This window comes from Podarcis pityusensis, assembly GCF_964106645.2.
Source record: "Podarcis pityusensis genome assembly, chromosome: 10".
Lineage (NCBI taxonomy): Eukaryota > Metazoa > Chordata > Lepidosauria > Squamata > Lacertidae > Podarcis > Podarcis pityusensis.
The window spans coordinates 24763307-24789955 of record NC_138035.1 but is presented as its reverse complement, the minus strand read 5'-3'; the positions used below and the strand labels follow the sequence as shown (position 1 = coordinate 24789955).

At 42.9% G+C, this 26649-nt stretch overlaps 1 protein-coding gene and 1 long non-coding RNA gene across 3 annotated transcripts; both read right to left on the bottom strand.

Moving 5' to 3' along the window:
* Positions 1 to 6676: 6676 nt before the first annotated feature.
* Positions 6677 to 22082, bottom strand: DRAM1 (DNA damage regulated autophagy modulator 1). 2 transcript variants are annotated; one of them, XM_080971819.1, is made up of 7 exons: positions 21039 to 22073; positions 14754 to 14821; positions 13440 to 13582; positions 11966 to 12143; positions 10730 to 10788; positions 8204 to 8296; positions 6677 to 7250 (listed from the first exon to the last, which is right to left on the bottom strand). In XM_080971819.1, the coding sequence occupies exons 1-7, from the start codon at positions 21236 to 21238 to the stop codon at positions 7206 to 7208; spliced, it is 786 nt and encodes a 261-aa protein (XP_080827945.1). In that variant the 5' UTR covers positions 21239 to 22073; the 3' UTR covers positions 6677 to 7205. The 2 variants fall into 2 exon arrangements, with proteins under 2 accessions (XP_080827945.1, XP_080827944.1); XM_080971818.1 differs by lacking the exon at positions 6677 to 7250 and having other exon boundaries at positions 7526 to 8296; positions 21039 to 22082.
* Positions 11152 to 11958, bottom strand: LOC308457740. The gene is made up of 2 exons (XR_013977101.1): positions 11735 to 11958; positions 11152 to 11652 (listed from the first exon to the last, which is right to left on the bottom strand). It is a non-coding gene; the product is annotated as an uncharacterized lncRNA (long non-coding RNA).
* Positions 22083 to 26649: the final 4567 nt, after the last annotated feature.

Below are 26649 nucleotides of genomic sequence, written 5' to 3'. Positions count from 1 at the left end.
CCTCCGTGGGCATTTCTAATGAGATCTACAGGAGTGTTTCCCCCCTTCAAGGAAATAAATTGCCAAATGAGTCAGATGTCACTTTCCACCTGACAGGCATCTTCCAGCACAGGGCCTCATTAAGTAGCTAGTCCCAACAAAATCTCAGATTAAACGTTGTGGAAGACAACATTACCAGGTAGGAACTTCAGTGCCACTGCTTTGGTTAGTGACACATGGAACACAGTACTAAATTATGTTGGGGGGTTGTCCTGCACCCCTGGCCTACTGGCAGCAAATCTGGGGGCCAATCCACACAAGCAAATTCCCAAGATCAGGAAATGTAGTTCACGGTCAATCCAGGTAGCCAAGTCTCAAGGCCAGCAGTTGGGATACAGTCCAGAGTCAAACCCGAAGCACAGCCCCATAGAGGTCCAGGAGCGTCCAAGCCAAGGCCCATCAATATGGACAGTTGAGCAGACACAGCAGCTCAGCTCTGTTTTCCTTCCGTACTTTGCATGCTGATTGCCGTATCTGGGCTTTTTGAGGCATGTGGCCCTTAACTGTTCTGAGCCTACTCCAGCTGAGGAATCACACACCTCCTTCCAAAGCTATCAAGTCCCACCTGGCCAACAAGGGAACTGGGTTGTGGGCCCTGGCCTGCCCCAGCCCATTATTATAAAGGACCCCTGAATGGTGTGTGTGAATATGCGACTATGGGGTGTGGTGCTCATCTCGCTTCAGGCTGAGGGAGCCGGCATTTGTCCAAAGACAGCTTTCCGGGTCATGTGGCCAGCATGACTAAACCGCTTCTGGCGCAACGGAACACCATGACAGAAGCCAGAGCGCACAGAAATGCTGATCACCTTCCCACCACAGCGGTACCTATTTATCTACTTGCACTGGGGTGCTTTCAAACTGCTAGGTTGACAGGAGCTGGGACAGAGCAATGGGAGCTCACTCCGTTGCGGGGATTCGAACTGCTGACCTTCCAATTGGCAAGCCCAAGAAGCTCAGTGGTTTAGACCACAGCGCCACCTGTGTCCCACCCCCATTATTATACCCTGTACTGAAGCAAGAAAACTAATTTTTCAGTCAGTACAGTTGGATGGAATGGAAGGAAGGCTGTTCCTTTCCGAGTCAATGCTCCCAGGATTAGCTGAGCAGACTCAGGCTGTTTATACATTCCATTTAATCTGCATTCAATGTGCTTATACCGCTGGCTTAGGAAGGGGTGAACACACCACATTAGCTACTGTCCACATATATGCTGTCGTTTCTTAGGAAACGCTGGGTTTTGATGCATTTCCCTGCAAACCAGCATTGATCCAAATTGAGAAAAATAATGGCCCAGCTCTGTTTTAAGCCAGTAATGCGGACACAGCCTTAGTTGCACAGGGCTATGTTCATGCAGCAACAGTCATAAGGAGCAAAGGCCAAACACGCAGCCAACTTTCCACACTGCAAAGTATCAAGCAAGCAAGCATTACGTATAGATACTGCTGGACTTTCTGTTCAAACAGGCACACGCACACAATTCACAAAATTCCCCGCTTATCATATTAAAATCTTGATAACATGCTCAATTTTTATGAAAGATTGTAGGCCATTTTTAAAGCCTGCTTTTTCCTTTCAGCCTTTTGCTTGACCCCCGAGGCTGAAATCCTATATACACTTTTTGGGAATAAGCTCAACCTTACTCAGTGCAGTTTACTTCTGCATAGAGGTGTAAGATTTCAGTGTTAGTCTCATGCCCAGTTGAAACACGCAGCCCAATCCCATGCAGGACCATTCGAAAATAGGCTCCATTGTGTTCAGTTGGGCATATACTCTTTAGGGTAAGAGCCAAAGACGCACACTGTATGTGTAATTGTATTTCATGCTCTGTGGATTTCATATGCAGCAGAATAGGAGGTGCTAGCATGGAGCATACCACTTCAGAGTGGAAGTAGGGGATGCTATTTTTAAATATCCCCCCGCTTCTCTATATATTTAAAAATCCTGCAAGTAAAAAACTAGCAGAAAGGTTCTAGTTCACATCCTGTGTGTCAATTTTCTTCTTGCGGTGAGCTTTGTGGGGGTTTTTTTTCCACACAAAGGAATATTCAAAATGCCATTTCCCCTAGCTTGGTCTGAAGTGGCACAGTCCATTCTACCAGGGCAAAACAACAACACACACACCCTTGATCTGCTGCATACACAACCTCTGTGGCAAGAGAACAACCCAGTGGTGAGCAGTTGGTTAAGCTTATTCTGTAGAATCAGCTGGTGCAGCTCCAACTGGGCTTACCAAAGCCCAATTTCCTGCCATGCAAAAATATCCTTCGAGAGCAATAGGAATCTAGTCAACAGTTTCCACATTATATGTGCGCACACATGGCATAAAAGAGATGACTACTGCTTGGCTGAAGACAACTGCCCCATTCTTTTTTGCCGAGGTGAACAATCCAAGGCAGGACTTTTGTTTCTGGCACTGGGACTCTGCAGACACCGATTAGGTTCTGTCTCCATAAATAAAGAACATAAACCTCAGCAATTTTTCTCCCGACATTCTGGTTGAACAATTTTTCACTGTTGAAGGAATAATGATGCCATGGTGAAAAACAGTCAACATGGCTTATGTAAGGGGGAAGAAGTCATGCTTCAACCTATTGGAACTATCTGGAGGCTGTCAACAGGCATACAGATCCTGGTGGCCCATTGAGTAAAGTGTCAATAGCTTTTTAAAAGTATTCTTTAAGCTTCGTATTTGGTTTCTTACCCAAGGCCCCTGTGGTGATACAGTAGGATACCTGCCATTGAGTGGAACATCAAAGTCTTTTTATGGTTTGGAAGCGACAGGAAATAAAGGGCAGGAATAAATGCAGTGAAACGAACTGGGCACTCAAGGCTGAATACTAGCACAAGTTATTTAAAACTGATAATCTAGAGCTCTGGTCTTCAGCAGGTGGGATGGGAGAAGATGATGAAGAAGAGTTTGGATTTGATATCCCGCTTTATCACTACCCTAAGGAGTCTCAAAGCGGCTAACATTCTCCTTTCCCTTCCTCCCCCACAAGAAACACTCTGTGAGGTGAGTGGGGCTGAGAGACTTCAGAGAAGTATGAGTAGCCCAAGGTCACCCAGCAGCTGCATGTGGAGGAGCAGGGAAGTGGACCCAGTTCACCAGATTACGAGTCTACCACTCTTAACCACTACACCACACTGGCTCCGGGAGCCGCTAGTGAGTCATGGAATGACCCGAGGTGGGGAGCAACAGAAGCTTTTCCGCCATGCAAATATATGGTAAAATATTAAGAAATGGATCTCCAAATGCATGTGGGTACAGGGTCTAAAAAGGTTGAAGACTACTGATCTAGAGGCAGGGTAAATAGGTCAAGCTTGCACGAGGATATATTGTTTGCAGATGATGCAGCCTTGACAGCACACTCCAAAGAAGCTCTACAGAGACTCACCATCTCTTTTGCCCAAGCCTGCATGGACTTCAGCCTGACGAAGACCAACATAGTGGGTCAGGACATCACCAGCACTCCACACATCAGCATTGAGGTGATAGATGTTTTCCCCTACCTGGGCTCCACTATAACCAGCAACCTTTCCTTAGGCAAGTATATTGGTAAGGCAGCTATGGCAGTGGCTCACCTCTCCAAAAGGAGATGGTCCAAGATGAAGGAGTACCAGACTTGCGTGCTGAGCACGCTGCTTTATGGAAGTCGTGGGCAACTTACAACCGCCAGGAGCAAAGCCTCAATGCTTTCCATATGTACCGTGTCAGGAAGATTTGGGGCATCACATAGCAGGACAGAGTCTGAAACAAAGGTCTGCTCTCCCAAGTCTGCGTTTGCACTTCTGTCTCAGTGATGTCTACACTGGCTTGAGCATGTGTAGTGATACCTCGGGTTAAGTACTTAATTCGTTCTGGAGGTCCGTTCTTAACCTGAAACTGTTACTTAACCTGAGGCACCACTTTAGCTAATGGGGCCTCCCGCTGCCGCCGGAGCACGATTTCTGTTCTCATCCTGAAGCAAAGTTCTTAACCCGAGGTATTATTTCTGGGTTAGTGGAGTCTGTAACCTGAAGCGTATGTAACCTGGGGCGTGGCAGGATCCGCAAGGATGTGCTTTAAGGGGAGCTGGCTTCAGGCACCAGGCCCGTTGGCATACCAACTCTGTGTTGTAAAGATGTCTGCAAACATGAAGACTGGCAGCATTAACTATGCTGTGTGGAAATCCCTTACAGACAGCCGCAGTGCCTGGAGACAGCCAGGTCATGTATCCACAGCGGTTTCCAGAGAAACTGGGAGGAGCACAGAGAGAAGAAATGCCATGGTGTATCTGGACACCTCCATCTGCCCCAGCTGCAACAAAACATGTCTCTCCCGTATCAGTCTCTACAGCCACAGCAGGCACTGTAACTCTCCAATGGTTTACTTTACCCCCAATGGCGCACTCTTCCCTCGTCTCTCGAGACAGACGAATGCCAACAACAACAACAACAACAGCACAAGGAGGAAGGAATAAAAGATATGAGACCTCAACAAAGCAATGAAAAGTACAGAGGCTCAAATAGTGCTAAAATTGAAACTTTATCAGTGACATAATCCTTATAAAATACTGACATCTCTCTGGAAAGATGTTGTTTTCCTAGCAGAACCATGACAGAACTGAAGGTTGTATTTAGCTAAAGCACATTGGGCATTTCAATAGGATTTTCTTTCATAGCACCATTTTGAAGGTTTGCTTTTCTTTGTGCTTTTAGGCTTGCACAGAACAACAAAATATTTCAGAGCAATAAAATCCATAGGAGATTGTAAAAAGTTCTATAAACTTCCCTCCACGAGCTGCTTAGTCAATGTGATTCCATATTGTTTGCTGAGGTAACTATGGCACAATTTATGTGACCCGTCAGCTGAACACCCCACTAGCCATGCCTGACAATTAAGAGTAAAATTACTGTCAAGACACTTGGCAGACTAGCTTGGTCACTCATACACCATACACTCATACACCAACTATCAGGTAACTGATAGCTACGTCTGTTGTTAAATAAATATTGCCTGCAACACTAGAGAGATATTTTAGAGCAATGTGATAATAGTTTTATTTGAAAGCCATCTGAATTAATTTTGGTGCTGGTTCAATAGGTCCTTTTTGTTAATTATTATATTGGAAGTCACCTCGGGGTGGCCTATAATGAAAATTAGTATACATTCTGATTAGCAGCTGCTTTTTTCTACAAGCATAGGAAAAGGCAATTAATTTGTCTTATGGTGACTATCTGATCAGACTTCAAGCTGCCCACACATTTATTTCTTCCCAGGGAAGTAGATCAATTATTATTTAAGGATTTGGGGGCAATACACACTACCAATATGGTCCTTTAGTGCCATCTACTGTGCAGTCAAGAAAGTATTATACATACATTATTATAGACATACAAAAAACTAAGTTAGTTCTTGGTATAAGCTTTCGTGTGCATGCACACTTCTTCAGATACACTGGTTTGTATCTGAATCAGATACAAACTGAATCAGATACAATCTGAATCAGATACAGATATCTAGATCAGATACACTTCAGTGTATCTGAAGAAGTGTGCATGCACACGAAAGCTTATACCAAGAACTAACTTAGTTGGTCTTTAAGGTGCTACAGGAAGGAATTTTTTTATTTCGACTATGGCAGACCAACACGGCTACCCATCTGTAAATACAAAAAACTCTTAGCAATCTGATTTGTACAAGCAGTCCCCCTTTTATTTTGTTCAGCATGTATGTTAACCTACATGCTTTTTTACATCTCAGATTTTCACCACAGATATTAATTTTGTCCTTCCTTTTCCAAAAGAACAGAGAAATGTTTTTTTTAAAAAACAACAACAAAATGATTCCCCTGTCAAGTAAAGAAAAGCCTATATGTGCATTTAGTTAATTTATAAAGTTACTTCTTATGGCGCATGTGCACCCATCTCCTGGAAGTGTTTTTAGTATCACTAATGGAAAAGACAGACTTTGACCCCAGTCCAGAGCTAGTTAGCTTTTCTAACTCCTGCTGAGTTCAATGGGATGTTATTGCCAAGTAAATGTGTATAGCATAGATCAGTGGCGTAGCGTGGGTTGCCAGGGCCGGGGCCACATGGAGGGAGGGAGGTAGGGATATGGACAGAGTATGCATGCACATTCAACTGCCTAATAGCGTCACCCAGGAGATCACAGCTATAGATAAGAAGGGTCCTTCCATTGTCTGGAGAGGTCACTTCCTGGTTTGCATGGAGCTGTTTTCAGCAGCATGCGACTCTTGGAGGACTGGCCAGCACTCAACGTAGCCCTTGGCCCAAAAAAGAATGTAGCCACCCCTGTTTGATTTCAATAAGACATGTAGCCCACAAGGCCAAGTTAGCCATGACTAACTGAAGGCCATGGCAGCCTGAGGACATGAGGAAGATGCCTCAGGCAGCAGATGTTGAGGGGCAGGCAGTGGTAGTGAGGCAAGGACAGAGTTGGCTGTGCCATAAAGGTTTTCCTGCACCCGCGAAACTAGCTTAGTGCCCTAAGGTGCAACAGAGGCAGCTAGTGCTGAAGTAATATTCAATTTCTGTAGCCAGAACATCTTATTATTTTATCTGAAGCAGCGAGAAGCCTTGAGCAAGCCTTGCTGAAGCCCCTTTATGTTCAAAAAGGACCTGAACCACAACAACCTCTCTTTAAATCAGGGCCAGTTTATTTCCTAATACATAAAAGCAGACATTACTATCCACAATGAATACTAGGCATTTTAAAACACAATCTTAAGCACAGTCAGTTGAAAGAAAGCCCCACCAAGTTCACCAGTGGGACCGAGTTCACCAGACTGCAGCCTGAGTTTTACTTTGAGGCCATCGTGACTTCCAACAAATAGAAGGCAACAGTTGTCGAGGAGGGATGTCTCTTCCTCTCCTTTTTTTCCAGAAGTTAACGTTTTTCAGACATTCTCATTTTTATAAATGAAACTGGAAAGAAGTATTTAAAAATACAAAAAGGATTTAGAACACAGGTTAAAAGGGGAAACGAGGCACATGGGGATATTAGTAAAAGTAAAAATAGTCTCTCCCTTGACTATGATTAGGCAAACTTGCAGCGTTGATCCACCAGGTTTGCGTCACACCAGATTTTACCGTTCTGGAGTCTCCCCAACAGTTTCTTTAATGCCCTCGACCCCAGCTTCTATGATTCAAACTATAAAAAGTGGTCATAGGTTTCCATGTAGCTCTGTTGATATCCGTATTGTAACTCCCTGGAACAAAATGAGAATGAGAATAACCCGTCACTACAAAGTACTGGCTACACGTGTGTTACATGGTGGACAGGCATGTAGACAGAAAAGTGAAAAAATATTTGGCATTAGTAGAAAAAGGTTTGCTTCATCTAGTATTTGAAGACAGCTGGGGCCCCAATCTTAAATATAATTTAAATTCAGGCAAAGCTAATAAAATTGACCTCATCCCAAAACAGACTGGCTACAACCCAAAGTCATGCATACGTGTATCTATGGTGAACAGATTTTGTTAAAAAAATGCACCTGTCTACTGCCAGAATTGGCAACTAAAGGCTGGGTACGGGCAGTAGTTTTTCAGAAACTCGAATGTGTCTGAAACTGCAGTACTTTTTTCCAGTTCGGAATTAATGGCCAAAATTATCCCCACTGCCGCTCTTTGTACCTTAGGGTACCATATGCTGAAACCACCATTTTCAGGGACAAATAGGGGTCATGCAGAAATGATAAGAGGGCCTTTTGGTTCAGACGGTGGAATTCCGTTCCACTAGAGCTATGTGCAACCCCCTTGTTGACATCTTTTTGTCCCTGAAAACACAGCTGCTCTGTTCGAAATAGGAGGGTTAACAAGGTTATTGTGCTGTTTGTTTTGCGACAATGTATTCTGCTGATGGTCATTATTGTGAATTTATTGCTCTGTTCTATTTTGCATTTTATCGTTAATAACCTTTGTTGAAGGGCATCTACAAACAACAACAAGAGCAGCTGCAGCAGGTGGATTTTTGGCAGCATACTGGCATGGGCCCTTGATCCAGATTTAGTGTGTATTCTGGAGCATGCGCCCCCATGGCTGCTTTTTCTTAAGGACAAAAATGACGTTAAAAGCAATATGCTTATGGCAATGTACAGTTTGGCCCTCAGACTCTGAAGCCCTTTTGCTCTGAACATGAAACCTTTTGTTCTGCCATACCCACCTGAAAATCTCCGATGAAAGTTAAGAAGAAGAAAACAAAACTGAAGGCTACTACCCATTCGCAGATTGCACTCACAAAATGAAACACGTAATCCTAATGGAAAGGATAAATAAAAAGTAATTCGAAACACTAAACATGGCAAACAGAAGGCAAGTCAGACAGGCAGATACCAATTAATGTATACACCAGGAACACAAAGGAGATGCCTATTTTTATTTTGGAGAAATACATTTTTTTGTTTTTTTAAAAATTTTAAACTCCTTAGAACAATTACATTGGAGACACTGAGGTTCACATTTCCTTGTTAATCCTTCCGAAATTTTGAATTATTTTATTACCGTTTTTTCTCTCTTTCTTTGATGGGTATTGCTTTAAAGACTTTTTCCCGTCTTGTAAGAAAAGCTGTTGGGTCCCTTTACCTTTAAGAAAAGCTGTTTAAAAAAATAATAATCTAGATTTTCAAACTACCCTATTGGTCACTTGTTCAGTATTTTGCCATTTTAAGATTTTGAAGTTTTATGATGTTTTTAATTATTTTACTGCATTCCGCCTTGATATTTTTTTGACCTGGCTGTTTACAAATATTCAAATAAATAAAGCCGCTCACACCTCAGGATACAAACATATTGAATCATTAGGGATTACTTTCACCCATTTACACTCTGTAGCAAGATTGTGTAGCAAAGTGCATTCTCCCCACCCCACCCCCTTTTTTATTTTTATTTTATGAGATTCATAAGGCACGTGCTCCCTCTTGTGGTATATCATACCCACAGAAATACTTGCAGAAATTAGGAATTTCCAGCGAGATTAGTCTGTTGCTGCAGCAAAAACAGAGTGCCTTGTTGCTCCTTAAAGGCTAACAAACGTATTAAGGTAAGAGGTTTTAATGGACTAAAGCCTGTTTCTTTAGATGCATGAAGACAGTGAGGCAGACAAACGCATCATCAGGTCCGCTCCAGTCAAGACTGTTCCCCTCACTGCAACCAATTTCACAGTATTCTCTTTTCTTTTTTCTTTTCTTTTGGTATTTTAAAATTGTAAACCTCCCCTCTGGGTGCCTCGGCAAAAAGGCTGCCTATAAACGCAGCAAATAGTGTTATCGTCAGCAGGCAAGTGCATATATACGGGTGCATAAGCAGAAATTTGCAGGCAAGCACCATCACAATTAAATTCATGATGCTGGCATCTGTCTGTCTTGGGAGACAGTGGAGGATTGCAGCTTTGGGGGTGAGGTCAAGCTGTTGGAAGGTTGCAGTGCCTGCTGTGGCTGTAGAGACCAGTGCAGGAGAGACATCTGCAGCTGGAGCAGATGAAGGCGTCCAGCTGTGCTGCTGCAGATGCACCATGGCGTCTGAATTTAGTGCACATCTCCTGAATTTAGTACGCATCCGCCTAAATGTAGGATCAGTGCTGATTATGCAAACTCCTTCATTTATACCACTTCAAACCCCGTGCACAGCCTCCAAAACCCAAATGTGTAGCTTCTCACTCCTGATTCTTACACAGATATTGTCACTGAACCATTTCATTCCCAAACTGAAACAGGGCTGCAGCAGCTATAGCAAACCTTAAACCTTAGCTGAACACCATGTTGTACCAGGAAGAGGGAGCGTCTCCACCCCCATCGTTCAGCCCGGACACTGAGGTCCAGCTCTGAGGGCCTTCTGGTGGTTCCCTCACTGCGAGAATTGAGGTTACAGGGAACCAGGCAGAGGGCCTTCTCGGTGGTGACGCCATGTGGAACGCCCTCCCACCAGATGTCAAGGAAATAAGCAACTATCTGACTTTTGCAAGACATCTGTAGGCAGCCCTGTTTGGGGAAGTTTTAAATGTTTGATGTGTTAATCTGTTTCAATATTCTGTTGGGAGCCGGCCAAAGTGGCTGGGGAAACCCAGCCAGATGGGCAGGGTATTATTATTATTATTATTATTATGTGCTTTGCTCATTCTGACCCCAAGTGTAAGGAGCCTACTCGCAGCAAGGAGAGGAGCATTACTGCTTCTCCAAACACAAAGGCGAAAAGCCTGCTTTTTGCTTGATGATACAAAAGGAGATTCTGACAGCTCTGGCCACCTAGTGGAATGAGTGAATAAAATAGGAGCAGAGGTAAGTAACAGTGTATGCCCTGCAATGCCCTTTTTGGGGGGGGGGATATGTGTCTCCCCCTCTGTATCCTGATGTTGGCACACCTATGCATTCTCAGTGCTAACTTAGAAAGAAAGCTCATCTTGTTCTCAATTTACCTATCACCAGCGTTAAACATGCCTAGATATTAAAATGTACGTACATTCTTTTGCATTATATTAAGTATCACAAAACAATATGGCAGCTTTTATAACTATGGCTATCTATGTAAATGCAAAATGATTCTTAGCCTTGCACAACTTAGCTTAGTCTGTGCAGCTTCAAACTTACCAAAGTTAAGTCCTTTGTTGTCTACTTTTGCCTGTCTTAATTTGAAAGTATTGAACAACCAAACAAAATGGAAGAACGATTATATTTTTTTACTTAGTATACCTTACCTTTTCGCCTGGATTCCACTCAATCTTTGTTATGGAAACTAGTGAAGCACACGCAATCACTGGAGGAGAGGGTGTTAAAGGGAAACAACTGATTTAAAATGTAATGCTATTTTTGGCTTGTAATGCAGCAATACGTAATTATTCACACAGAGGAATGGAACAGTCAGTGGGAGCCAGCACACAAACATACACAAACTTCCACAGACAATTGCAAGAAGTATGACGCACGTCTCATTTTAGAATTTATACAGCCACGAATGTTTGGTGCATGGTCATGTAAGAAAGTTCACCAAACAGGAAAACGGATGAAGTTAGTATCCGGTTTAGATTTTAAATGCCTAAATGTTGTTTTTTCCCCTCTGGTCACAGACTTTTTATTTCAATGATAGGACCTTTGATTGATTGGTTTTTTTAAAAAAACGTTTACAGTTCTCCAAAATGATATGAACTGTAGGTTGACAAATCACAGTCATTTCAGGAACTTTTATTACCATCAAATCTCAGAGTAGCCACACATGCAATTCTGTCCTCAGAACTATTTTGGAATAAGGACTTATCCACACTTCCTCTTCCCTGGGGAAAACTTGCTCTTTACTGCTGAATCGGAGCAAACGTCAGCTGGGTTTCCCACGGATTGCTACTGGTTCTGATTTATTGCTAAAGAGCGGGGTTTCCAAGGGAAAGCAGCAGGGCAAAGGCAAAACCGCTTGCAATCTATGGCCTGATGACCTTGGTGATTCTCAGTAGTCTTGTTATTTTACTCTCATGGTTGGTACCTCTGATCTCTACTTGTTGTGACTGCATAATTTCATCCATCCCTGAATAATAACCAACACGAGCAAACAGCCCTTGATCATCCAGGGATTCTTTTCCTTGGTTTTATTGTCAACCATGCTTTGAGTGCAACCAAGCTTGCACAAACCCTTAGGTCATATAACCGAATCACGAGAAGGAAATAAATTCAAAGGGCCAATATCTCAGAACCAATGATCACGTAAACAAGACCCTAACTCCAACTCTCAACATTACTTAAATTTTATGGCTGTAATCGTCAAATCGTCCCATTCTTAGTAGTCTGCTAAGCCTCAATAACAGAAGATCTAGAGAATAGCAGAATGAACATGTTACTTTCAGTGAAGGCATTTCAAATAACTGAATGCAATAGGAATGGGTTGTTGTTGTTAAGGTAGATTATTCATGCTTTAAACAGGCAGAGTGACATACTGAAAAGGATACTGGGAATGATAGCTACCCAAGTCATTATACAGAAGAACAGCCTTGTGTGACACGCACACGAACTGCTCCATTGTGGATGCGACTTGTAAGAGATTACAGTCTGAAGCACAATGTACAGAGCGCCAGACATAAAAGCTAAAAGAGCACCTCCATCGTGGACAGCAGGAACTGTTAGCTCCTGAAAAGACAATTGGAAAAGCATTATCTACGATTGCAATTTCGCTAATGAACACAAAAAGCAGACTGATACTGCAGAGGGTAAACACGAGAAGACAGACTGGATTTGTTAATATCTCAGACTGAAAAGAAACCATGAAACTTTGATGCATTGTGCATCCCTGTTCTCAGAATTTTCCATATGGTTCCAGGACAGTCAAAACTGCACAGAAGAGCTGTGATGCTTTATGGTTCACACATGTTATTCTTTGTTCTCTTCCTTTTTGTTATGCTTGCACTTCTTCTTTTTTCAACAGACCAATTAAAGGATAGGGGAGAACCACCACATAGAAAAGCAATGTGACCTTCTTTTCCATCATGCTCATTTTATGCAACCAATAATTATTTTCTGCAGAATATCCACAGTTCTGTGATCAAGATCCTGGCTTCAGAATCGAAGGGTGAGATTTTGGTTCTTGTTATTTGCTAGTTGGCCTTGAACAATCTGCTTAACCTTGCTTGACTTTGGCATCTGCACATGAAGTTAATTACCTCATTCACTCTTCTCATATCTTATGCTACAAATTCTTGCAAAACCTAAGGGGCACAGCTTCTAAATATATAAAAGGAAATGTCACAATGTGAAGGGTTAAGGACAATTTGACTTGTCCACTTGCTAATTCCGCACAGCAGTGCATTAATAACCATGGGAAAGCATGAAACTAGCAACACAACCCACAGATTTAAACAAAACAATCAAGCAATGGAATTTTGTCTTTGTTTAGCAGCTAGCTACTCTGAACAGGTATCTGGACACAGCAATGGGCTGGAGGAGGGCTCAAGCCATCAACATGTGTGTTAACTGGCTGCCAGGTATATAATAAATTGTTTCTAAAATGCCTTCTCTCATTTATTTCCATACCATCATTTGATGCCATTAGATCTTCCAAAGGAACATTGTTGGGAGAACCACATTTTGTTGTGGTTGTTGACTATCTGTAATAGTGACAGACACCTGGAATTATCTGCCCTGCACTCCTTCAATAGCCACCACGTGCCTATCATTCAGTAAACCAAGAAACAGTCTTTAGGAGGACTTTGACCTCTGGATGAGAGAGTCATTGCATTGCTCCATGCAGTATCAGTTCCAATTCTTGGTTGCTGATTTGCCCAGAGGTTTTGTTTTTTGTTTTTTAAGGACTAGCTTTAGAATGTGATATATATATGGTATTCTTAACTACTTGTAGGCCAAATGAAGGAGAAGCAAAATATCAATTGAGGAAAGACAGACAAAAAGGTAAATTTAATTTGGGCCTACCTGAAAGCTTGCAACAATGCCCATTCCAACACAACCTATCCATCCAACAAACAGTGATAGTAAATTGAAACAGGGGGAAATGAAACGTGTCACTTCATTTTGCTCCTTGACAATTAGGTATCTTGCATACATCGTAACTGCACCTTTTTTGGAAAAAAGACAAAAACGTAAGTTATTAAGAAATTGAGACTACGTTGTACAACGAAGGGAATGCGTACTGAAGAATAAATATGGATGATTGCCAGAGAAGCTGAAGGAAGTCCAAAAAGAATTAATTTGTTAAAATTTGGATAAAATTGCATAATTGTGTTGGAAAACTCATAAAAATTTATTTGGAAAAAAAAAAGAAATTGAGACTAAAAGAAAATCATTCAACCCACTTTGATCTGATCCCAACAACACAAGGGAAGAAAGATTCTCCATCCTATTCAGATAATTTATATGCTATAAAGCTCTTCTGCGCAACACAATGAGTAAAAGGTGGAGGCCTCAAATAATGCTTTTCATTTCAGCTCCCAACATTCTGTCCCATTCTGGAACAACCAAGAGCAGAACCTTGGGCGGGGAACACAGATGAAGGGCAGAAGTTATGCAGATTTGATGATCTAATGATTGGGACAACCTGGGCCAGTAGCTAAGCTTACTCTTCGGCCCCAGTGATGCACCCCTTTAATTTCTTCCATGTACAAAAACAGTTGCTAACCCACCCTGTGGGAAAATGTAATATACCAATTTATTAAAAGATGTATATTCCATTATTTCCAAAGAAAACCAAGGTGACTAACAAAAAGATCAAAACAAATCACAATGCAGGATGAAACAATACCGCTACTTAAAAAACCTAAACAAATTACTAGAACTCAAATGACCAAAGTCTGACTCGTGCAGGATCCATGCAATTCACAGTTCTAATGACTTTCGCAAAACGGTACTTCAGAAAGGGCTAGCGCTTGGTCTTAACCTTTCTCCATCCCCTCTCCAACATAGGCATTTCTTGGAAATTTGTCACAGAAAACCTACTTCCCTTCCTAGTGTCTCTGAATGCCAGAATTCAGAAACTACCCTGGATTAAAATTTATAAAGCTAACATTGATGATAAAATTCACTTTAAGACTACTGGGTTTGGGCTGACTTCTAGCAGCCAATACCACATAAATCCAGAGCAGAGAGAATATGCTGCATTTTTTGTGGTTTTTCCTATCTGAAAATATGTGCCCATTTTACAGGAAATCATTTTTACCCAGTCAAGTCTTAGAATGAGACAGACTAGAAGTTTTAAATTAAAAATGTAATAACAGACACATACATACATACCTAGGAATGCTGAAATGTTAATCATAAATCCAAAAATACCACTTTCTGGAGGTTTTGCTCCTGTATCACTAAAAAAACAAAAACATGCAGTTATAATATACAAGGAACACATTTAAATCTAACTGAAATAATAATGACAGTCACTTTTACGGCATTTTTACTGGGAAGGTTTATTAAATACCATGTAATATCCATACTCCTTTAGAAGAAGAAAAAAGAAAAACAGCTTTGCTAATCAAGTCAGAGAAACATTAACCAACATTACACTGAAGTCAATGAAACATGTCTAAAAATAAGTAAGTGAGTAACACCTTGAACATAACCACATTTATTTAGAAGAAAGTTCCATTGACTTCATTTTCAGATTTACCAGCAGATCTGTATGCTCAGGTTTGCAAACTTGAATCAAACTTGCAGCCTGATTCTATACACATATATTTTGGATTCAAGTTCAGTTTTGTTCCATGAAAAGCTGCTCTGGTGCACATTATTAAAGTAGAATACTCTCAGTATCTCTGAGGTGCATTTGTATTAATAAGCAAGTCCCTTTTTATTTATTTGAATTTCTGCAGGGAGGGGGTAGTGACTCATTTTCCCTTTGTTTCAAAATCTGTTCTTGCCAGTGTAGATCCTTTAAAAAAAACCACACACCAAAAACCAATCAATTTTATCAGGTTATAATCTAGAGATAGGAATATAGCCATTCAAATGAGTGGGCTGCTGATATACTATTATCATCAGTGTTATGTACTGAAAATGTTCACCCACAACTTAACAATCAGCATAGCTAACAGCCCAACAGACTGATAATTCCATCAGTGCTGAGACACTTATCAACTGTGAATGGTGTAAGACTGTGTGAGAGAGGAATGAACTGTCTTCCACTCCTCCAAATACATAATTCGTGGTGGTGTCCAAACTGACAGTGCCTGAACTCCCCGTCATGCTGGGACTTCATTTACATTTCCTGGTTCATTACTGGAAATTCCATATTTGGTCCATAGTCCTTGAAGCAAATATCTGAACCTGGAAAACAAGCACGCTGCATCCTTATGAATGTGTGATTTTAAATTTAGCAAGAGATATGCAAATGGAAATCAGCTTGAATGTGTGTGCTGGTCTTACTGCACAATCTTTCTATAGCATTCTGCAGTGTACTTTATCTGATTGATTGCTAAGCAAGCCAACTTCAAACAAAGTTGGTTTGTTTAACTCACTAAAACAAGGATTCCTGGTTTGCATGCAGTGCTAAGCATGGGATTCTTTGAAACTGAAAGTAAACTTTGCAGATACAAACTCCCTGTCAGTGCCAACCATCAACTGGGTTCCCCATACAGTACTTTATTTATTCATCTTTTAGAAACACCCTTACTTTTATTTTAATCCGCAGGAGTTTTTTAAAAAAGTGTTAAGAGTCACAAATTAATTATAAATAAGCTCTAAGTAACTTGGTAGACAGCAGAAAACTCATGTCCCAAGTGACTCACTTGGGACAAATCTGAAGTACTTCTTCAATTAGAGACTGGCCTATATTACCTAAATACTAAACTGAACTGCGATCACTTCAAAGTCTTTGAAGAGCATTAGGTAAGATGAGAATGGAATTTGCACATGACCAATGTGCAATTTGAATTTCTTCTTGGAACACTTAATGGTTTAAGAGCATCACAAATAATTAAAATTGCATTGAATGCCATTCATTTTTATTTAAACCTTTAAAAATTGGGTTTATGCATGAATTACAGTGTTTGAAAGATTGTCATTAAATAACATCTATAATGTGATTAAATTTTAACTATGCTGTGAATTGTGCCTAAATGACAAAACAGTGAGGAAGAAGAAACATAAACATTTAACTTAGAAAAACTGCGTCCAGGTAACTAGTAATAAGACATTCTGGTTCTGACATATTATTTTAGGCCCGTGGTTTTCAACCAGGGTGCTGTGGCACCCTGGGGTGGCTTGAATGATGGCCAGGGGTGCCACAGGCAACACTGGCCTCTGTCCCTCTTTCCTCCTCTGGTTCCTTCTTGTGTCTCTGCCCCTCAAAGGCTTGCGCAGCTGTTTGTTGCAGGAGCCCTGGCTACAAGCTCCCCAGGCGAATGGTGCTTCTAGGACCGGGAAGGGGTGCTTCCCAGAACCCTATGGGGCAGTGTGAGGAGGCACCTCTCTTTGGGTGGGGGGTCAGCTCAGAGACCAGGAGAGGACTCCCAAGGGGAGGGGAGAGGAGAGGAGGCTGAGGGAACACTCCACAAGGGAAGGTGTTCAAAAAAGGATGAGAGGCTGCCAGCTCTGCAGGCAAGGGGTGACATAACTGGACTCCTGTGCCCCACAGGGATGCCACAGAAAGAATGCAGTTGGTCAGGGGAGCCACGGACTCAAAAAGGTTGAAAACCTCTGCCATAAACCCACATTTATGTGGTTTTCTGTACAGACAAGAAAACAATTGCATAACTTATCCATTTCTGCTGGGATGAGTTCTTGAGTCATACTAGCGATCACAACTTTGTGATGGTTTGCAGTTGTTGCACGCCACCCCAATCTGCAAGCGTGAGGCTCCAGGGGTTTATCCAGGGGTTTGTAATCCTCCATTAGATTTTAACGCCTGCTGGATCCAGGAACTTGAGAATACAGCCTAACACCTTCCCCCAATTAAAAAAAGCGCAGATAATTGTGGATTTCCAGTAAAATGGATTTCCATAACTTTTATTCTTTCTGTTACAGTGCTTCAGTAAGCACACATTAGCTATAAAATGGCTTTAAACCATATCAGTAATGATTTCCCTCCTTTTTACAGATATCTAAAAAGCAATACAGTGGTACCTTGGGTTAAGTACTTAATTCATTCCGGAGGTCCGTTCTTAACCTGAAACTGTTCTTAACCTGAAGCACCACTTTAGCTAATGGGGCCTCCTGCTGCTGCCGCCGCGCCGCCAGAGAACGATTTCTGTTCTCATCCTGAAGCAAAGTTCTTAACCCGAGGTACTATTTCTGGGTTAGCGGAGTTTGTAACCTGAAGCTTATGTAACCTGAAGCGTATGTAACCCGAGGTACCACTGTATAACAAAAGCTCTGGTCAGAAGTCAGTTTCCACTGTGTTAAGGGGAGACACAACCAAACAAAAATAGCTGTTCCAAAAAGCTTAACTTTGAGGCAGGTATTTTTGTTGTTTTTTTAAGGCTTGAAATGAAGCTTAAACAAAGGTAAGGCACTACAAAGAAAAGTTATGGCCAGCTTTGCTTTTGTTCATTTATTTGTCTCAGATTGTAGGGGTGTGATGAGCCAACACATTGATCATTCAGTTCATGCTGCACTTTCCATTCTACCCTCATCTTTTAAAGTTTTAAGATCAACTCAATGTATGTGTATTCTACTCTCTTGGGCCTAGCATGAGAGACACAGCAGAACAAGTAAGGATATATATATATATATTGCGCTTTCATGTGCTTACATACTGATTGGTTCAGCATTATTATCAGGCATAAAGACAACTAACTAGGGCCAGGCCACGAAAGATATTCCCGGGTTTCCAGAACCAGCACGGTCATGAGAAAAAAAGAAAGTGTGTACAATTTTATTGAAAAATTATAGGAAAAAATAGGCAATAACCTTATATTTGAAAATATGCGTCCTGGAATTAGTCATGTTGCCAAGGGGCCATACCACAGAAACCAAAAACTTTCTACTAAATATGAATTGCACAGAGGAAATCCCGTATCTGCGTATGATTCCATGTCCGACTCTCTCTCTCTCTCTCTCTCTCTCTCTCTCTCTCTCTGTGTCATCTTACTAGATGCTGTTAAGTAGTACAGTAACCAATGATGCCCAGGGAAAGTATCCAAGTTTCTTTCTTCCACTGGAGACCAACTTTACGGCAGGGTCAGTTTCCTTAGCAGCAGAATGGCAACCGCTGCGCCATAGGAATACAAAACATTTCCCTTAAGCTTAAGTGTGTTTGAATACACCCTCTTAGAATCATAGAATTGTAGTGTTGGAAGAGACCCCCCCCCCGAGGGTCATCTAACAATAAGCAAGGTTGCTATTTTCCTTGACGAAAGGTCTGTGGCTTTCATAGCTGCAAGCCAGGAAGAAAGTCAAGTGCTTGCTGCACTGGTAACAAAGGAAAGACTGGGAAAGCTTCGATTTTGTGTTTCTGCAAATCTTGCAGCTGCCATGCACAGAACCCTACATAGATGGGATAATTTCACAAAGTCAAGTGCTGTTTTCTCCACCACAAGTTCAAGTCCCAACAAATTCAGTGGGACTTGGGTTGCAATCCTGACCCACTTATCTAGAAGTCCTACTACTTCTGAGTAAATATTGTTAGGATTACACCGCTACCTCTACCTCAAGCTGCAATACACTATCCTAAGTATACTTTACCAGATGTGATTTCTTATAGAAACAAACAGGGTTAAGGATTGGGTAATAAAAGTTGAAGTCTCGTGCACCCTTACTTGGGAGTAAGCCCCACTAAAATCAGTGGGATTTATTTCTGAGGAAAGACACATAGGGTCAGTTAAACACATGAGATACAACAATATGCACATTTACTCAGTAGGTCTTAGTCCTTCAGCAAACTGTTACTGTCCTGTCACAACTTGCTGTTAGTTATGGGTTCCTCAAGACAACCTGTTTACTGAGCGTTCAGCCTGATTTGCTTCACAAGGTTTAAGTTAAGTCTTGAGCATTCATTCTGTTTTGTCCGTGGGATTTTTATATGACAATCAGCATTCCATTAAAGTTGCGATCCTAAACCCACTTTCTGGAGACTATAAATCCCACGGAAATCAGTGCAGCTTACACACCAGTAAGCTCCCTTAATCAAATTGGTGAGTGCTTTAAACCACATCCTTAACCTTTGGAATTGAAGACCTCACAGGCCAGGCCTACAAATGCAGCAGAATGTGGGATGCAAGAGGCATAGGCAAACTCGGCCCTCCAGATGTTTTGTGACTACAACTCCCATCATCCCCAGCTAACAGGACCAGTGGTCAGGGATGATGGGAGTTGTAGTCCCAAAACATCTGGAGGGCCGAGTTTGCCTATGCCTGTTTGAGACTGTCGTAAGGAGACAACACTTTTGAATGCTTCACTATGTTTAAAGATCAAACGAAAACCTCCAAGTCAAGAATTAGCACATAAAGTACAAATACTTTAACCCAGCCATTTCCCCATACCACACCGCTTGTCTACTTGCCAGTATGATCCCTCTTGTATGAAGTGGTACAGTCCACTCCAATCATCTCAGAACATTACCACCAGACTCCCTTTCCCTCTGGGCCAGTTTATAGATCCAGCAAACTGAAATAGAATCATAGAATTGTAGAGTTGGGACCTCAAGGGTCATCTAGTCCGACCCCCTGCAACCCAGGAATCTCAACTAGAGCATCCATGACAGATGACCATCCAATCTCTGCTTAGAAATCTCCACTGAAGTTGAGTCAACCATCTTCTGAGGGGGTCCATTCCACTCTCTGACAGCTCTTACCATCAAAAATTCCTCCTAATGTTTAGTCGGAATCTCTGCTCTTGTAACTGGAAGCCATTGGTTGTCATCATCCCCAATAGCCTGGGCCACTTAAAACAGCATGTGGACAGTTGCATGTCAAAACACTCCCTACATGAACTAAAACTCCCTGCTTACAGAAAGTGAGAATGTCAGGGAGAAGCACCTGCCTTCTCTTAAAGGTCAAGCTAGCTTTCTATATGCAGGGAGTTGCCCCGACTCTCCATACAGGCAGCGTTTAGACATAAGGGACGCGGGTGGCGCTGTGGGTTAAACCACAGAGCCTAGGACTTGCCAATCACAAGGTTGGCAGTTCGAATCCCCACGACAGGGTGAGCTCCCATTGCTCGGTCCCTGCTCCTGCCAACCTAGCAGTTCAAAAGCACCTCAAAGTGCAAGTAGATAAATAGGTACCGCTCCGGTGGGAAGGTAAACGGTGTTTCCGTGCGCTGCTCTGGTTCGCCAGAAGCGGCTTAGTCATGCTGGCCACATGACCTGGAAGCTGTACGCCGGCTCCCTCGGCCAATAAAGCAAGATGAGCGCTGCAACCCCAGAGTCGGTCATGACTGGACCTAATGGTCAGGGTTCCCTTTACCTTTACCCTCCAGGGGTCAAGAAAACCTCCCCCACTTGATCTGGCATGCCTGTGATCGGATGCACTAGCTTCCCGCTACACGTGTGTACCCAGCAACCCCTCTACACGGGGGTGCCACTCTGTCCAATGGTTCTCCGACAGAGGGCGCCCTCCTCCTGCTCCCCCCAGCAGGGGCTCTTACCTGATGTACGGGAACAGCGGCTCCACGTGGCCTTCGAGGACAGCGATCACGTAGGAGATGATGAAGGAGGCCGAAGACCAGATGACCAGCAGCGTCGGAACGAAGGCCGCTCCTTGAGTGCAGCAGGGCATCCTGTGCTGCTGCCACCGCCAGCGGCGCCCCCTAGGGATCAGCGGCTGCCTCTCCCCGCCGCCAGGCATGGAGGCAAGAGAGGCCGCGCCGGCTGGCGGAAGCGGAGAGCAGCCTGGCAGGCGAGTGAAGTCACAAAGCGCCTGAAGTCACAAAACTTTTAATTGGGAGGCCAGAGGCGCCGCGCGCGCGCGCGCGCACACACACACGCCTTTTCTCCCTCCTCGCGCGAGCTTCGCGGAAGAGAACTAGGACACGCGCAGACACGACCGGTCCCTCGCTTTCCTCTGCAGTCGCCTCCTCCGAGTTGCTTCTTTTCGCAGCTCAGTCCGACGCCCTTTTGGAAAGAGAGAGAAAAGGAGAGGCCAGCGAGGTCTCTCTCGCTTCCTCCCACACACCTGCAGAAAGCTATCTCGCGCAGAGAGCAGGAAGTCTCTCTCTCTCTCTCTCTCTGCCTTCAGAGAGCGCAAGTCCAACCTCTAACCGAAGCGAGCCGAATTCCCCTCACAATCCCAATGCTGTCCTTTTCCAGGAAAAAGCGAATTCCGCTCGCTTTCATCACAGTTCCGTTCTCCAACCCCCACAGAATCCTCCTCCTCCTCCTCCTCCCAGCCCCATTCATAAAAACTTCCTCACACAAAAAGTTTTTGGTTTTTAAACTGGAGAAGCTATTCAGATGAACTCGGTTTCCCGCCTTGCACAAGTCCGGGTCGTGGTTTGCCCGGGCAGCGAGAGACGATTGCTGAAGTTCATAGGCGCGCAAAGTTCTGAGCGGGCATCCTTGCGCAACACAACGCGGCGAAAACGCTTCCTCGCGCAGCCATAAAGCGGAACTTTTCGGAGCTCGCCTCTTGGCAACCTCAGCAAACCGGAGGGAGGAATTCCCCCCCCCCCCATTGCTGAGATGCTTCTGGGATATTGTGCAATTCAATTCTGTTTCTTAAAAAAGCACGCGCTTTCCTGCCTCTCGAGTTCATCACCCGGGGATGAGCCTGAGAAAAAAAAACATCCTGCATCCTTTCACCAGGGAAGCAAGCGGGCCTTTCACTTTCGTTTCTATTCTTCAGTTAGCTTCTTCTTTTTGGCTCTCTTTTACGAAAAGAGGGTGAGGGAGAGAATTCCCATTTAGCTAACACATGAGAGGGGCTCTAAATCATGAGTCACAATCATGCGAGAAAGCAATGAGGATGGTTGAGAAAGCCCCACTATTTCTCAACACCCTTCCGCCTGGCCTAATGAATGGCTATCTTCTTTTTGAATTAAATTTGTCAGCAAGCATTGACATAAGAGTAAAAATACAACTAGTGGCCACCAAATAAAACATTTTACACAACGGTACAAAATATTGCATTGCATCTGTCGGAGTTTACAAAAAAATATTCTTGGTAGTGAAAGTCATTGCAAAAATGTTAAGATAGCCCACTCCAACTCCCACCAGCCCTGGCCAGGCTAAAGGTAAAGGGACCCCTGACCATTAGGTCTAGTTGTGGCCGACTCTGGGGTTGCGGCGCTCATCTCGCTTTCTTGGCCAAGGGAGCCGGCGTACAGCTTCTGGGTCATGTGGCCAGCATGACTAAGCCGCTTCTGGCGAACCAGAGCAGCGCACGGAAATGCCGTTTACCTTCCCGCCGGAGCAGTACCTATTTATCTACTTGCACTTTGAGGAGCTTTTGAACTGCTAGGTTGGCAGGAGCAGGGACCGAGCAACAGGAGCTCACCCCGTCACGGGGATTCGAACCGCCGACCTTCTGATCGGCAAGCCCAAGGCTCTGTGGTTTAACCCACAGCGCCACCAGCATAGAAAAGGGTAAAAGGAATTCCACAACTTCAGGAGGGTCATAAATCCCACATACTTGTGTACTCAGACTCTCCAAGACAAAGAGTCCCTATTTTCCAGGTCCCTATGCACAGGCTCACAATCTTAAAAATGTGCTTTAAAATTGTGCAGCTGCATTAAAAATTGGGGAGTCCATCAGGGACCACATATAATTACTCAGTACAGTACAGTACAGTACAGTACATAAAGTTATGATTTATATAGGAATAAAATTAGAAGGAAAAGCAGAAAGATTAGATTGATTAGACAGAAGTTAGATCAGGCATAGGCAAACTCTGGCCCTCCAAATGTTTGGGACTACAATTCCCATCATCCATGACCACTGGTCCTGTCAGCTAGGGATGATGGGAATTGTAGTCCCAAACATCTGGAGGGCCAGTTTGCCTATGCCTGGATTAGATTGATGTATTCCCTGATGTTCTTTGCCTTTTATACATCACGGCAGTCTGTTTGTTTGCATGTCTGACTCATTAAAGTAACGTATAAAGGTTCCACTTCATATGTTTTATCTCTTTCAACCTGTCTTCAACATGAGTATTGGTCAAACAATATTACTCAGTTGTACTATAAACAATACCCTGATATTTCAGTCTCCGTGGTGGTTGTTAGCTACATCAGGACTTTGCACTTTGCTTAAGCGTTTGAGGAAGTAGTAATGGTAAATGGGGCTTTTTGGCTGACAAGGTTCCTATTCACAATCCATCTGAAATTGAAGGGAAAACCAGCTGCACACAGAGCAAAGGCTAGTAATTCTCCCTCTTTTTGTATCTTGTTATACAGGGTCAAGTGGTCTTACGGACCACTATGGGCAAAGATTCAAATGTCAGCATTAACTGGAAAATATAGCTCTTCTCTCTCTGCAGTTTGGTCTGCAAGGAATAAAAGAATGGAGCTAAAGAGTTTTGCCATAAAACTCTGTATACTGTAATACAGTATACAGATTAAGAAACCAGTATTAAAATGATAAGTGCATATACTGTAATGAACTTCAAACAAATGAGAGGGAGAAAAAGCAAGAAGTTATTGCTTATAATCCACAATACACTTTGAATGAGTTCTGTTGTCTTTCATGGAAGAATGCAAGTGTGCATAAACAGTAGTGCATATTTGATTTCCAGAACTGACTGATATGAAGGAAATGGACTGCTTCATTTAAATAGGTAGTTGATTTGGGGATTATGTAATTATATTACCTGGCTCAATAGTCTCCACTCTCTGAAAAAACAACCTGGAGCATGTCACAAATTAATTAAAGGAAAGTTGTTGCCATTAACCTATGACTACCATAGAATATAAACAATTGTCTCCTTCTAATGTTTTGAATGTTTGTGGATTGAAACGCAAATCAAAGGTAACTTGAGGTTATAATTAGCCAGTGAATTTCTTTGTCATTCAGATCAGGTTGAGTCTCAACATTGGAACACAAACAGACAAATGGCTTGGAGGATTTTCATACCTTTATTTTATAATAATAATAATAATAATAATAATAATAATAATAATTTATTTATTCCCCACCCATCTGGCTGGGTTTCCCCAGACACTCTGGGTGGCTCCCAACAGAATAATAATAATAATAATAATAATAATAAAAGCAACAAAACATCAAACATTAAAAACTTTCCTAAAGAGAGCTGCCTTCAGATGTCTTCTAAAAATCAGATAGTTGTTTATTTCCTTGACATCTTATTTCCTAAGAACAATCCTTTTTTATCCTTCTAGTAATTTTTTAATCTTAATTAATAAAAGTTTGTGGTCTCTATCAGTAGTGTGAAAGTAACTGAAGTTTCAAATATAGTTCCCTTTTTTAAAACTAGAAGTAAAGTTTACTACCGTGAAATAGTGCTGGTATGTAGGGCCAGTGGAGGTGTGCAAAGGAAAAAGCTGAGATGATTATTGTGATTTTGGCAACTGAAAATGGACTCATCTTTTCATTTTTTGCATGGGATAGGCCTGGGGAGAGCCAACAAACCGAGGCTGAATCATGACAAGAAGGCGGCATGGTAGGGAGGGTTTGCAGTCTCCAGGAAGGAGAAGCTACATAAACTGAGAGGTTACCTCCTGGATCCAACATTGTCACTAGATGCCCAAGTGGCCTTTGTGACAGAGAGTGCCTTTTTCCAGCATTGGCTGATTCACCAGCTATACTATTCCTGGACAGGGATCTCTTTATATTTGTATTCCCATAATCTCAGCAAACACTTAAGTATCCTTCCTTTTGCTGAGATACCCAGCTCTACCATGAAAGAGTCGAAAAACCACTGCCTACTCAATACCCCAACATAATAATACAGAAAGTTTTAGGCACCACCTAGTGGCAACAGCCTTGTGGTTACAGAAAGGAAATCTTCCTTTGCATAAGTGATAAGGAATGCGGGTGGTGCTGTGGTCTAAACCACTGAGCCTCTTGGACTTGTCAGCTTGAAGGTGGGCAGTTCGAATCCCTGTGACGGAGTGAGCTCCCGTTGCTCTGTCCCAGCTTCTGCCAACCTAGCAGTTCAAAAGCACGAAAGTAGATAAATAGGTACCACTGTGACAGGAAGGTAAAACGGCGTTTCCATGCACTCTGGTTTCCGTCATAGTGTTCTGTTGCACCGGAAATGGTTTAGTCATGCTGGACACATGACCAGGAATGCTGTCTGTGGACAGACGCTGGCTCCCTCGGCCTGAAAGCGAGATGAACGCCACAACCCCACAGTCGCCTTTGACTGGACTTAACCATCCAAGGGTCCTTTACCTTTACCTTTTACACCCTTATGAGGTTCTGAAACAAAATGTTGCCTTTTGGAGTGCTGCTTTTCAGAGTTCCAACTACTCTAGACCAACCCCTTGGTTTTCTTTTCATTTGCAAACACTCAGTCAGGATTCCATATCCACTGAACATGCACAGGGTTCTCAGATCTCCCCGTCTGATCTGAAGTCTCCAGGTTTGCCTGGAGGTGGAGGACTTGAATCCTCAGGTGGGTGAGAGTGCTTTAATAATAATATTTTAAAAAATTAAGAAGACTGTGCATTCAGCTTGCAAGCTTAATATTGGCAGGAGCTGGCTACAAATTATAGCATAGTCACTCTGGGAAATTTGTCCTTGTCTCCTCTCTCCCAATTAACCTCCATCTCCAGGGCCCACTCCATGACATCACAGGGAAATGCCCCACTAATGTCACCAGGAACCACCACCAAGTCTCAGGTTTGGACCCTGAAATCTCTGGGTCTGGGATACTGCTGACCTGGCCACCATAGTCCTCAATGGGTTTCAGGGGGTGGGGTGGGGAGGGTGTCCCACCATTTGAGGGGGTTTTTTTGGGGGGAGGTATGTCCAGCCCTGGCTGCATTAAATTATTTTAACTTATCCATTGGTGTATATCAGGCATGGCCAAACTCGGCCCTCCAGATGTTTTGGGACTACAATCCCCATCATCCCTTACCACTGGTTTTGTTAGCTAGGGATGATGGGAGTTGTAGTCCCAAAACATCTAGAAGGCCAAGTTTGGCCATGCCTGGTATATATGGACAACTCTCTCTTCTTTACTACAATAGGTCCATTCCTAACTGGATAACACATTCCAGACAGTGTTGGAGACTATAACCGTTTGCTCCGTGGCAATTGTGCAATGGTATACCAGAGTTCTATCCTTTTTTATCAAG